The sequence below is a fragment of the Aedes albopictus genome, chromosome 1 (assembly GCF_035046485.1).
Source record: "Aedes albopictus strain Foshan chromosome 1, AalbF5, whole genome shotgun sequence".
Taxonomy (NCBI): Eukaryota; Metazoa; Arthropoda; class Insecta; order Diptera; family Culicidae; genus Aedes; species Aedes albopictus.
The window spans coordinates 98,941,731-98,956,824 of record NC_085136.1 but is presented as its reverse complement, the minus strand read 5'-3'; the positions used below and the strand labels follow the sequence as shown (position 1 = coordinate 98,956,824).

The window sequence follows — 15,094 nt, the reverse complement described above, 5'->3', positions numbered from 1 at the left end:
ACAGTTTTGCAGGTATTCAACCGCAAGTGCAAGTGTTATTATTAATGTCTTCATGCTGATTGCAACTACAGGAGATAGACAAAATGATTATGACAGGCAAAATTTTCCCTTTTCAAAAAATGCTCAACTAGCTGTAACTTTTTAAAAAGTGCATCAAACATTCTCACATTTTCTTGAAAAAGTATATTTATCCAATAGCTAACTTTGAGCTGTTATATCTCCGGATTCAATGAATCGAATACAATGAAATTTTGACCATTTATGACTTATGTAATGAACTGTATAGTTGTTTTGATTCTCCCAGAAGACTGAAAAGCCAGCAACATAACTGAAATAATTAAAAAAAAAAAACATCAGGAAATCTTGGAGAAATTCTTGGGTACATCCCTGGATAAGATGATTGAAGGATTTCTGAAATTTCTGAATGAATTTTTGAAGAGAAACTGAGAGGAATTTTAAACGTCCTGGATAAACTCTGGGAGGAATCCCTAGAGAAGTTTATAAAAAAATCTCTTTAGAAATTTCTAGAAGAAATCCTAGATAAATTTCTGCTGGCATTCCTGGAGGAATTCTGGAAGAAATCCCTAGAATAATTTCTGAAGTATTCTATTGATAAATTCCTAGAGGAAACCTTAGAGAAATTTTCTGCAGGAATCCTTGGAGGAACCCCTGGAGTAATCCTTGAAGCAATTCCGTGAAAAATCTATAGAGAGAATCCTGGAGGAACTTCTGAACAAATTCCTGGTGTAATCTCTGGAGAAATTCCTGAATGAATTCTTGGAGTAATCCCTGGAGGAATTTCTGTAAAAATTTCCAGAGGAATTCTGGAAGAAATTTCTGGAGAAATTTCTGAAAAAAATCCCTTGAGAAGTTCCAGGAGGATTTCCTGGAAGAATCCTTGGAGGAATTTCTGGGAAAATCACTGGAGAAATTCGTACAGAAATCCCTGGAGGAATCCCTGAAGCAATTCCATGAGGAATATTTGGAGGAATGCCTGGAGGCATTTCTGAAATATTCCTGAATAATCTCTAAAGAAATCCCTAGAGGATTTCCTGTGAGAATTGCTGACAAAAAGGATGTCCAGGAGTAATGTCTGCAAAAATTCATGTAGGAATTCCAAGAGGAGTTCCCAAAGAAATTCCTGGATGACACCATGGAGGATTTCCTAGAGGTATTTCTGTGGTAGTTGCTGGAGGAATCCCTGAAGAAATTCCTGGAGGAATGTGTAGAAACATTCTTGAAAGAATAACTGAATGAATTTCTGAAGGAATACTAGGAGATTTCTATTTCTATTTCTACTATTTTTCTATTTCTGAGAAAACCTGTAAGAAATTTCTGAAGCAATTTCTAGAGGAATTTCTTGAAAGACTTCCTGGAAAAAATCTCGAAAGAATTCCTGAAGGAATCCCTGGGAGAATCCTTGGAGAGATTTGTGGAGAAATTCCCAGAGGAATCCCTAAAAGAATCTCTGAAATATTCCTGGAGGAATCTCTGGAGAAATTTCTGGAGGAATGCCTAAAAAATTCGTAAAGGTATTCCATGGAAGAATTTCTGAAGAAATCCGTAGAGGATTTCCTGGAAGAACCCTTGGAGGGATTTCTAGAGGATTTCTTGGAGGAACTTCTGAAGGATTTCCTGGCAGAGTCCCTGGAGATATTCGTGGAGAAATCCCCGGAGGGATCCTGTGAGAAATTCGTGGAGAAATCACTGGAGAAATTTCTGGAGAAATGCCTGGAAGAATTTCCGAAAAAATCTCTAGAGGATTTCCTGGAGAAATTCCTTGAGATATTCCTTGAGAAATTGATAACATAATTTTTGAGGAATGTCCAGGACAAATTTGTGGATAAATTCCTGAAGAAAAAAAAAACATGGAGGGATTCCTGGAGAAATTCCTTCATAAATCCTGGAGGAATTCCTGGAGGTATTCCTGTGGAAATTGCAAGAGGAATCCCTGAAGGAATTCCTGGAGGAATCTCTAGAGGACATCTTGAAACAATTACTGGATGAATTTCTGGAGTAATCTCTAGAGGAACTCTGAGAGTAATTTCCAAAAAAAATCCTTTGAAAAATTCCTGGATAAATCCTCGAAGGAATTTTTGTAGGATTCCCTGAGTGAATCCTTGGAGAAATCCTTGGTAGAATTCCTGGAAGAATTGCTGCAGCAATTCCTGGAAAAAAATCTGGAAGAATTTCTGGAGAAACCCCTGGAAAAATTCCAGAAGGTATTTCTAGAGAAAATCCTGGAAGATGTTAGATGGAAACCCTGAATGAATTCCTGACAGAATTTATAAATGTATTCCTAGTTTCTTTTCCTGGAGGAATCCCTGAAAAAAAAAAATCCTGGCGTAATTTTGGAGGAATTTCTCGAGGAGACATTGGAGAAATTCCTGGATGAAATCCTTGAGGAATACCTGCATGAACTCCTGGAGGAATCTCAGGAATAGTTCCTAAAGCAATCCTGGAAGAACTCCTGGGGAATTGCTGGAGGATTTCCTGGAGGAGTCCCTGAATCAATTCCTGAAGGAATATTCCTGGTGGAATTCTTGGAGGAATCCCTGAAACAGTTTCTGGAGGAAGTACTGAATTATTTCCTGGAGGAGTTCCATAAGGAATACAAGGAGAAATTCCTGAAGGAATCCTAAGAAGAGTTCCTGGGGAAATCTTTGGGGGAATTTCTAAAATAAGTTGTTCCAAAAAGAATCACAGCAAGAATTCCCGAGTGAAGCCCTGGAGAAATTCTTGGAGGAATCCCTGGAGGATTTCTTGGAAGAATTCCTGAAGGAATATCCCTGGAGGATATCCTAGAGGAATGCCTGTTGGGATTCCCGGAGGAATCTCTAGAGAAGCTGCTGGAGGAATCTGTAGCAAAATTCTTGGATGAATTTCTGGAGGAATTTCTAGAGGATTCTCTAGAGACATTTCTGTAGGAATCCCTGGAGGATTTTTTAGAGGAATCCCTGCAGAAATTCCCAGAGGAATCCCTGGAATAATTCCTTGAGGAATCTCTGAAGAAATTTGTGGAGGAATTACAGGAAAAAATCCTGAAGAAATCGTAGATGAAATTCTTGGAGAAGTCCTTAAGGTGAAGTTATGACGAAGCCACACCCCGAATTTTTTTTATTGAGATTTCATTATTGATATTATTCCTTTACATGTATTGGAAAAACAACAATAAAGTTTACCCTCACTTTACCTAGGGTATAACTTTTTTCACAGACGTTGGATCACTTTGCGGTCTTCGACAAAGTTGTTTGGCATATAGTCACCTACAAGAATACCAAAGGGTTTGATGATTGAACGCTCACAGCGCCACCTAGCGACAAAATTCGAAAACTTAAAATTTCTGCGTACATTTGGCCAAGTTTTCCCATACAAACTTGAAGCGTTTTGAGCGCCCCCTTGGGCTTAATTGATTTTGCTCAAATTTTAAACGTAGTTTCTGGGAGTCCAAAACAACTGATTTAGGAGGTAAGACTTGGCATTTTTCGAAATTTTTGTTTTTCATATAAGTGTGGGCCACCTTAATGTGCATCATTGGTACAAATTTGGGCTCGATTGATTAATTTTTCGCGAAGTTAGAACCGTTTTTGTAAAACTCTATTATTTAGAAAATTAATTTTTGAACTGTCATATCTCGGAAACCAGTGAACCGAATTGAATGAATTTTTTAACGTTTATCAAAAATATATTGATACTTAATACGACGTTATAAAATGTAATATTTTCTCACGGCGAATTAAGTTATACCGGATTGAAATTTTTACCCATATAGAGGAAAATAAGTCAAATTTACAATACCCCACAAAAATTACTAAATGTGTTCCTCCTTCAATCTAAATAGGCTCCAATATATCTGATTAGAGATAACTTGAGAACAGAAGTGGAAAATCTTTGGATATCAACACTAAAATTTATTGACATTGATGTAAAAAAATTACATTTTTTCGAGAAAAATCCAAAAAGTGTCAATCCATGATAACTTTTTTCAACGTTTAAAAAGTACCTATGTTTTAATAGTTTGTGAAGCATTTATATATTGTTAGTGTACGTTCAAAATTTCATTCAATTCGGTTCACTGGTTTCCGAGATATGACACCTCAAAAATGAGTTGTCTGAAAAATAGTGTTTTACCCGAACGGTTCTAACATTGCAAAATATTAATCAATCGAGCCCAAATTTGTACCAATGATGCACACATAATAGGTTGACAAACAGTCAAAATTTGAGATTTTTTGATGCGCTCTATGAAAAGTTATAGCTTGTTGAACTTTTTTGTGAGAGAAAAAAAAGTTGCCTATCCCAAACATTTTGGCCATCCCCTGTATGTGCTACTACCTCTATAGCTACCTTCTGCCTTCAGTCTTTTTTTTTCTTTACCGGAACCGGTTTCGGCACATCTGGAAAATTTGGCATGATGTTTCGTGAATAAACATCCAAAATGGAGCCATTCAAGCTTGTTATTTGGTGGCTCTCTTGGAGAAATACTTGGAGATTTTTTTTTGTGGTTTTCGAGCAAAAAAGGTTTGATAACACAGCGTAACAAAAAATAACTTTTGGTCTGTCTCAAAAGCAAACTTATGTGTCTCTGACAGATTTTGGGCCGCTGAATCCGAATCCAGGCTCAGATTTGCTCCAGCTCGTCACAATTTTGAGCTATGCCTTAGTTTATAGGGCAGAATATGTGATTTTGAGTTTTTTTGACTGCCAGCCATTCAGCATGGAAATATTTTTTAAAGCAATCAAAATGTTAATTGGTGAATTAGCATCTATATTAACGACTCATGCAAAATATTTCGTTTTACCAAATCAATTTTAATAGATTTAAGCATTTTATGATGGTGAGTAAACTTGCATGCAACTTCTGGAGGGTGACTTGTATGGGAAATATCGTACCTAACATAAATCGCTTAAAACTATCAAATTCGATTTGGTAAAACAAAATATTTTGCATGTGTCGTTAATTTAGATGTTAATTGACCAATTTACCTTTTGATTGCTATAAAAAATATTTCCATGCTTAATGGTTGGCAGTCGAAAAGCCCAAAATCGCATATTTTGCCCTGTAAATTGAGGTATAGCTTAAAATTGTGTCAGTTTGCTCTTGAGACAAAAAAATGTTGCGCTGTGTAATTATGGATAAAAGATTTTTATCCTCAATTAGTAACGTAGTTTATTTCTTAAGATAGTTTTTCTGGAACTACCCCCCTCTGGCTACGCCCATAATTGAATGTATTTCAAGAGGAATTCCTAGAGGAATACTTGAAGAAATTTCTGAAGGAATCATAACATGTGTTTCTGGAATAACATGAAGAGTAATCCCTTGAGGAATCTCAGGAGGAAATCCTAAAGGAATCCTAGAAAGATTTTCCTCCAGAAGTTGATCCGACGATTCCTTTTGGGATTTCTTCTAGAATCCCTCTAGGTCTATGCAGAATTACCTCCTAAAATTCTTGCTGGGATTCCTCAAGGAACTACTACCAGAATTTCTACAAATATTCTTGCTGGGTTTTCGCAAGCATTTCCCCAGATGGTATTCTGCAGTTATTGCTCTTAAGAGCCTTCCTGTTGTAGGGTTTCTAGAAGGAATTACTTGAGGAATCCCAGCTAGACTTCTTCGAGGTTTCCCACTACGAATTCTTAGATTTTGAAGAAGATTTTCAGTTAAAATCACTGCATCAAAATTCAACTCCTCGCACTACGATATTGACAATGTCTTAACCTGTGTTTGTTGCGACAACCCACCATATGCGACATAAGTTTGTCCCAACTTGTACAGAATAGGATAAAAATGGTACACCATGAGTTCAAACAGTTTTAAGCCATGCATTGCAATTTCCGAGCGGTAACTTCGAGTCGGTAAACACTAAAACGCTGTTGAAAACCTACCTCCAAACAGTTTAGATTTTGGGTTAGTAATAATCGATTATTCACGAGTTGAAAAGTCTCCAACAAAAATTTCGAGATCATGTTATTATCTGCTACTAGTTATCAAATTAAGGCCCCTGAAACCGGGTTACGTACAAAAGGCTGAAACACGAAAGGCTAAAATAACAAAAGGCTGAATTACGAAATGCTGAATCACAAAAGGCTGAAAATGTCAAAAGACTGAAATAACATAAGGCTGAAATAATGATTCGACTAGTTTTCAAACGGCGAGCCTAAAGGCAACACTAACATCACAGACAAACAGACATAACACTCTAATTATTCATATCGTACACTGATATAATAACACAGCGTAACAAAAATTAACTTTTGGTCTGTCTCAAGAGCAAACTTATGTGTCTCCGAAGGACTTTGGGCCGCTGAATCCGAATCCTGGCTCAGATTTGCTCTAACACGTCACAATTTTGAGCTATACCTCAATTTATAGGGCAAAATATGCGATTTTGGGCTTTTTTGACTGCAAGTCATTAAGCTTGGAAATATTTTTTTAAGCAATCAAAAGGTTAATTGGTCAATTAACATCTAAATTAACGACTCATGCAAAATATTTCGTTTTACCAAATCGAATTTAATAGTTTTAAGCGATTTATGTTAGGTACGATGTTTCCCATACAAGTCACCCTCCAAAAGTTGCATGCAAGTTTTCATACTAACATAAAATGCTTAAATCTATCAAATTTGATTAGGTAAAACGAAATATTTTGCATGAGTCGTTAATTTAGATGTTAATTGACCAATTAACCTTTTGATTGCTTAAAAAATATTTCCAAGCTTAATGGCTTGCAGTCAAAAAAGCCCAAAATCGCATATTTTGCCCTATAAATTGAGGTATAGCTCAAAATTGTGACGTGTTAGAGCAAATCTGAGCCCGGATTCGGATTCAGCGGCCCAAAATCCTTCGGAGACACATAAGTTTGCTCTTGAGACAAAAAAATGTTGCGCTGTGTAATCTTTATGAAAATTTGCTAGTTGGCCGACCACTCAGCCCTGACGCTTGCATTGGTTTTGCTTGAGTTTGACATTTGACGCACACTATCGCTTATTGGCTGATGGTTCATTGGACGAACATGCTGACGTTATTATGTTCGAAATCGGAAAGCGTTAGGAGCGTTTTTCCGCGCTAAAGTATGCATTATTGATCGCCTACATAACTATGACAGTATTTCTCCAAAGATTAGCATATATTTAAAAGAAGGAAAAACCTCTGATCACATTGTTGGCAGCTGTAATGGCAGCCAATCTCCATAACAGCATGACTCGAAAGAATAGCTCATGCTCAAAGAAGGAAAAATCTCCAATTGAAATACCATCAGTCATTTTTGTGTTAGTTGGAATGCATCATTAGCCTCTTCACTAAGCACATTCTATGACTAGGACTCATATATGTAGCCGATCTGGTTAGCGAACGGGTAGTCATTCTGAGGGTGACGGGTTCGATTCTCCCACGGGCCAGAAGCAGGCTTTGTCTCAATTGGGACGTAACGCCAGAAAAAAAAAAGAAGTACTATAACTCATTTCCTGCATTTTTGCAATTTCAGCCTTTTGTGCCTTCAGCCTTTTGAAATTTAGCCTTATGTTACTTTCAGCCTTTCGTGTTCAGCTTTTTGTGCATTCAGCCTTATGTTAGCATCCCCTGAAACCAGGGGTCTACAGTTAGCCTAGTGGTTAAGGCAATGGATCGCAAAACCGGTGACGGCGGGTTCGATTCCTGTTCCGGTGGGGAACATTTTCTCGACTCCCTGGGCATAGTGTATCATTGTACTTGCCACACAATGTACAAATTCATGCAATGGCAGGCAAAGAAAGCCCTTTAATTGATAACTGTGGAAGAGCTCTAAGAACACTAAGTTGAAAAGAGGCAGGCCAAGTTCGCATTGAACGTCGAGCCATAAAGAAGAAGAAGCCCCTGAAACCTTCCAGGGCTGTCTCTGAATACGCCTAGAATGCCTCAAGAATGTCTCTGAAACCTCCTGAAACCCCCTGAAGATCCCTGCGGAGTCCAAGAACGCATGGAACCCCCTGGAAAACCTTCAGAAAGCTCCTGGACGCCCTCGAAACCTGCTGTAATTGAAATTTCCTAAGAATAATTTTAAGAACTGTGGACTTTTCGTGTCATCGGCGATGCAAAATTCTCAATCAAATTTGTAATACTTTTATGTTTATTTTTGTGAAGAGGCCGGAATTTTCGTGCTCAGCAGTATCTCGATGTCTTATGGTTAATGAACAAACGAGCATAACATATTACAATTGTTTGATTACATCATAATTTCAAGAGGTGGAAAGTTATAATCTTCAATTATGCTATACTGGAAAACATCAATATGCTTTTTTCATCTGACTTGTAGTAACACATTACACCCTAGTTAAAACTGAGCAACACTTTGTCGATCTTCACAAATGAAGTACGCCTGAACCCCTCGGCAATCAATATCGTTCCACGTCCAAGCCCAGTTTAAGCTCGTGTTATGGATCATTTCGACGCAGTTCTCGGCATTGTTGCCTGTCGGTTCTTCTCTTGCCCAGTTGGTAAACGTGACCAACCGGCCGTTCGACACCCACGTATAAACTCCTTCCTCGGCCAAATCGCTTGCTCCGAGCCAAAACCTTGCGGCGTTGGAGAATTTGTCCGTTTTTCGAATGAACTTCACCAGCTCTTCGTGATCTTGCTGAGACTCCACCGTTACCATGTTCATATCCAGCGAAATGCAAAATTCGAGCGCCTTGTGCCAGTTGACCTACGGGAAATGTTTCAAAATTGTGAATGAGTGTACTTAGATAAAAAAAATCGTATAAAATGAGTACTACCTTGATATTTGGAATCAAAAACTTCTTCCCTTGAACCGCAAATGGAAGCAAAGAAAAAAGAATGACGATTAGCTTCATGTTGCTTGATATGATGTCTGCAACATACTGAATACCTCTTGCGATGTGCAAGCTGCAGGACTCTGTGAATTTTGTTTGATCAAAACCAGTTTTGTTATCAAATTAGATTTTGCATATGTAGGGTATTTTAACCAATAGTGGACCCCTCAGTAACTGAAAATGGGTCTGATCGTGAAAACAGTATGAAATCCTAATTAAATTGCTTTTGTCAACGATTGTGAAACATGTTCTATGTCTTTCCTACACATTGCACACAAAACCCGTTCAAAACACCCTATAAATAATCATTTCAAATCTGGCTTAAATTATCCTGTAGGGGTTCCCCCGCCCGGGGTCCACTATTGGATTGATGGGGTCCGTCCACTATTGGAGATCGTTTTCTCTACCATGTTGAATCGGAGACAACTGTGGACCCCCATAGGTTCAAACAATAGTGGTCCCCCAGAATTGTTCACATTTAAAAATTTGTTCAAATAATCGAATTATTGCTTTCCAGCGAAATTCCACCACTTGGAACTACTGGCTAGAAACATTAGCCATCATCTCCCGGTGAGAGTTCACGGATAAAAAAGATTTGAGAAAGAAATTTAAGAACAATATTAGAGGGTCCACTATTGGCTAAAATACCCTACAGGACATGAGAAGCCGCAACATACAGCGCTGTTTGGCTGGTGACATAATGTGTGTGTGTTAAATATTTTTGACTTTTGGATTTAATTTCTCTGAAGCGTTTACGTCTCGGGGAACCCCAGTATCAGCTCCCCGAGACGTAAACGCTTCAGAGAAAACTTTAAACCAAGTAAAATACCTCTATGACAGAATATTTTGCACAGGTACATCAGCCCAAATATTACCGTTGAATCATCATACGATTCTAATTATATATTTGTACAAAAAAGGGGTGATTTCAGATTAATAAAACATTCATATTGTTTCAATTCATAAATCACCAGAGCACAATAGGTTTTCAGGTACCTAGTGCTTCTTTGTTTTTTTTTTTCATTTTTAATTTTAATAGTTATTTATGTAACGAGTTGCGAAAAGTTGATTTTTTCAGCACGAGTCGTACATTTATCCAGCGAGGCTTGCCGAGTTGGATAAATACGAAGAGTGCTGAAAAAAATCGAGTTTTGCAACGAGTTCCATACAAAATACGATGTTTTCACAAAACTATGAAATGATTCGTTTACTGCATGCAGTTCATGGTATGTTTTATTTGTCTTACTAAATTCAATATCAAAGCTTGAGATTGCACATCGAACATTTCGCGACTGTGATTCCATAATTGAAATAACGTTGAGACAGAGCAATCTGAACAAAAATGAAATTTAATGTTTTTGAATCGAAAGAAAATTCCTGGGATCTTGGGATTCCCCAGAACTCTGAGAAGTGTTCCAATATAATACTGAGATAAATTTCCGCAGACTGGTGAGAGAAACTCCCTCTGGATCTTTAAAGAGACTCTTCCAGAATTCCGAATCCTAGAATTATGAGAAAGATTTCTTCAGAATGCTGGAAATGATTACACCAGAATCCTGAGCGACATTATCTGGAAAAGAAAGCAAGACTCTTCCGGTATCTTGGTAGGAGTTCTCTCTAAATTATATTATAAGGATTTTCCTAGAATCCTGAGAGACATTACTCCATATCTATGGGACGGATTACCTCAGAGCCCCGTGAGGAATTCTCCCAGAATCCTGTGATAGATTGTCTCAGGTACCTAAGAGAAGCTCTTCCATAGGATTTTCAAAAAAGGTTCCAGAATCCTAACAGGGATTATTCCAAAATCCTGAGAGGAACTCCAAGAGTAGTTTTTCCACATTCTTGAAATAAAATCATCTAGAATACTGAGAGAGATTCTCACAAAAAAAAAATTGAACTTGAAAAAAATAGCTTAGAACCCTAAGGAGGATTACTCCTGCATCCTGAGAAAGGTGTCTCAAAATACTGTGTGGAATTGCCAAAGAAATATATATACCCTCACAGAATTCTGGGAGATATGATTCCCCCAGAATCCTGAGAAGAACGCTTCCGGAATCCTTTTAAGTATTCTCCCAGAAGTTCCCTAAAACACTAGGTGGAATCAATTAGAATGCTGAGAATAGTTCTGCCCTAATCCCGAAAGGTATTGCCCAGAATTCTACGAGTGATTCCCGCCTCCCCCCCCCCCCCAGATTTCTGAGAGGCGTCATAAGAGGCATTCTTCCAGATTCTTGAGGGAAACATGTATAGGAACCTAAGCGGGATGTTTTCGAAAATATGATAAGAATTCTCACAGGAAGAAATTACGAAAACTTCTAGAATGGACTTCCCCAGCATCCTGAGAAGGATTCTCTCGAATTCTGAGAGGTACCCCCAAATAAAACAGAAAAATTACCGCAGATTCCTGAAAGACATTCCCCCAGAATCGTTGAAAGGTTTCCCCTTAACTCCTGAAAGGGATTGTCCTAAAACTCTGAGAGTGATTCCTCTAGGATACCTTTAATTATAGGGGTCTCCAGTTGGCCTAGTGGTTAAGGCTATGGATCACCAATCCGGAGACGGCGGGTTCGATTCCCAATCGGGAAAAATTTCCCGACTTCCTGGGCATAGTGTATCATTTTACTTGCCTCACAATATACAAATTCATGCGATAGCAGGCAAAGACAGCCCGTCAATTAATAACTGTGGAAGTGCTCAAAGAACACTTAGTTGAAGCGAGGCCGGCCAAGTTCCAGTGAGAACGAAGAAGAACCTTAAATTATTGTACCAGAATCTCAAGTGAATCTTCCATCATCATGTCAAGGATTCTCCCTGATTACTAAGAGGGATTCTAAAAGCAATTTCTGGGAGCAACTGATCCAGAATACAGAAAACCGAATTCTACTGGGATTCTCGTAGAATGTAGAGCAGAATTTCGTCCGAAACCTAAGAGGAATCACAACATCTATGCGAGGAATTCTCCAAAATCCAAATTTCTCTAGAGAATTCTGCCCAGAATCTCGTGAGAGATTCTTCAATAATTAATAATTCTGAAAGAAAGTGCCCTAGAATCTTGAAAAATATAGCTCCAGAATCCCAAGGATTCCTCCAAAATCATTAGACAACTTTCCCAGAATCTTGTGAGAAATTTCACCAGAATTACGACAGAGATTACCCCGACAGCCGAATTTTCAGAGAATTTTGGGAAGTGTACCCGCAGAATACTTAGTGATATTTCCCCAGAATCTGAAATGGATCTCACGCAGAATCCTGAGAAGGATGCCACCAGAATCTTGTACGGGATTCCCCCAGAATCCTAAGAAATATTCCAATTCTGAGAATTCTGAGTATAATTCTCCAAGAAGTCTGAGAATGCTGAAAACGATTTCCATGGAATTCTGAGTGGGATCCTCAGTGGTGGTCTTCCAGAATCCTTAGATAAATTAACCCAGAACATCCAGAAAGTTCTAAGAATCCTGATAAGGATTTCACCCTTGATAGAGAACACTGGTAGGGAATACCACAAAATCCTGAAATGATTTTCCTTAGAATCCAGAGATTCCCTAGAATTCTGATAGGTATGCCCATATAATACTGCTGAATTAAATTCCTCAAGAATTTTGAAAGGGACTCTTCCATAATTTTGAGGATTCCTCTAAAATTCTGTGAGTGATTCCTTTAAAATGCTGAAAATTATCACACCAGCATCCTGACAGACCATATCCCAGAAAAAAGAGAAAGACTCTTCCAATGGGAATTCTCCCTGAATTCTATTAAGGATTTCCCTAGAACTCTGGGAGAGACTCCAGTTTTTTTAGATGTGTAAATACCCAATAACTCATAGAAGGAATCACCCAACGGGGAACCTTGAAACTCTTACCCGCTTGCGACTCCACCGTTGGAACTGATGTTTGCTCCGGCCGAGTGTTTCCACCGAACTGGCGCCAACCACTGAGTTGTGTTGCAAACATAATCAACTTGTCTGGCCTGACAGGTAGCAAGGATAAGGCGGGTATGCACCATATAATAAAGGACAAGCTTGGTATACACCTCACATTCTCCTTCTTCTCTAAAAAAAAGCATTCTACACTAAAATGTGGTTTTCTCGGTAAATCTTTACTCAGTTTTCCAGCTTTGTTAAAAACACCATCAAAAATAACGATACATGACGCCGTTGTCAAAGTAAACAACGCTATAAAAACTGATGTTCTGAAGATATTTCTTCGAATTGGCTCCTAAAGTCCTATCTGGATTCTTGTTTTAAACCACAATATATGGTACAAGAGTACATATTTACTTATTTTTTGACGTTTTTATTAACCGTAGTTGAAAATATATAATTTTCATTTTTTTAGTCTTTTGTCTCGTCCCTAGCTCACAATACATACTTTGAGTGATTTTTTTTCACCGTGTATGTCAGATAGAACATTTTTGAATTCCCAGTGCGAAAAATGTCGAGCTCCGTCACACAAGGTTGACCTCAAATGTCAAAGTAGAACTATTTACCATTTTACTTATTTCAAATTTTCTCATTATTCCTTTGTTTTTCAAGTTCGAGTAAAGTACAAATCCGATTAGAATACCATGCTTGATCGCATTATTCAATATAAGCGAGATTTCGTCTTTAATTTTAGGACCCTATTGCGATACACAGAATTGTTCTAAGTTATTTATGATTGTTCTAAATATCTCAATGTGTTGTACTGGATTCAGAAAACGCATTTTATTGTTCCATTATTCTGCAAATACAGATAATACTTTTTCAATATCTTTCAAATAGCATCGTCTTTGCTCTTTGCAGCATCGATTATCCTTTCCATCAACCTTCTTACTCATCCATCTAATAAAACAGTTGCATCCAAGGTTGCATCCTATTTCCCCTAACTTACTTCAAATCCGAAACATTCAAACCATGGTTGCAACTATCTTTTTTTATGTATAGGAAGCATATCAAGTGGAAGCAAAAAAAACATTTTCAGTGTTATATTAACGTAGGCACTTCCATCTGGAACAAGTTGTGATCTTTTCGTCTCTATGCAAAAATGTACGAATTCAAATCGACAGCCTTGTATGGAAATCGAAAAAAAAAATCCACTCTACTGTATTTTTTTCCTTCACGTTTTCCAACTCAGAGCATGATTCAACATTAAAAATTATCATCTACTGACCGAGTTCAAAAAATGCTGTTACCTAGTGTAATCTTTACGAGCATTCATTACTCGATCGATTAACAGAGACTAGAGTAAGGTTTCGCCTCAACCACCAAAACCACATGCTCACTCTCGCAGATTTTGACGCGCTTGCACCGCTTGCACTTACGGATTTCCTGGCAGCATAAAACCGTGATCGTCGGCACGACGCGATGTCGGGCTTCTTCTTATTTCTGGCCTGCCGACACCGATTGGCAGCAGTTGTAGTTTAACGTCCTATTTCTAGCACTAACCCTAAACATGGACGGTCAGGGAGACATCTACATACACCTGGCACCCTACATCTCGAACCCATCAACACATGGGCCAGGACCTACGGTTTTTTTTCCTAACCGAACGAAGGCGTTATCCGATATATTTGTCTCGGAAATACCAATGGTGTCGACTAAGATTGAATCTAGACCAACTAGGGTGAAATGCAAACACGCTTACACTACTTACTAATACACGTTTACCACCACCCGCCGCTAAATTAGATCCCAGCAGAAATCTACACAGAGACATCGGGCATAAAAAGAAGACATCTGGGATACATGTCGGGTCGGATGAGGAATGACATTCAGATCGCTGAAAATTTCGCTTCGCCAGTCCATCTGGCGAACTCCGATTTGATGGGGGCGACGTCAATAACAATGCATGAATATTGTACGACTTCTACCGAGTTGCACTTTGGGCAACTTTCTTGAATGAATATTGTGCCTTGCAAGGTAAATCTGTGAAACGCGTTTGTCTTCTTCTTTCTCATGAAGTTTCCAAAATATGACCGCACCACTATGAGCACCAGATGGCCAAAAATTCTGCATGCGGCGCTGATATCAAATCCTATTAATATTTGAACCATAGACTAATTTCAAGACCTCGATGTACCAAAGAAAACCATTAAATTTTCTGTGTCCAGTCCGGTACCCAATAAATATTCATTACCGTGTATTTTTTCCCGTGAAAACTGCCTTTTGTGTAAATTATATTAAGCGTGTTACACCGATCTGACAGCTCAGACAGGGACAGGGACTAAACATAAATTACGTGAGTACCGAGGATTGTTCACAATCTGCGAACTTGAATGCGGAAAAAAAATCGCGACCATGACGCCG

At 38.3% G+C, this 15,094-nt stretch overlaps 2 protein-coding genes across 3 annotated transcripts in view; one reads left to right on the top strand and one right to left on the bottom strand.

Annotated features, from left to right (window-relative positions):
* LOC109398413 (uncharacterized) overlaps positions 1-15,094 on the top strand; it is a 286,366-nt gene that overhangs the window by 23,439 nt on the left and 247,833 nt on the right. The gene's annotated exons all lie outside the window — the stretch shown is intronic.
* LOC115258235 (collectin-10) overlaps positions 8,310-15,094 on the bottom strand; it is a 28,498-nt gene continuing 21,713 nt past the window's right edge. Inside the window, exon 3 of the mRNA XM_062854719.1 lies at positions 8,310-8,681. Coding sequence (XP_062710703.1) covers positions 8,310-8,681 — 372 coding nt within the window. The remainder of the gene's footprint in view (positions 8,682-15,094) is intronic.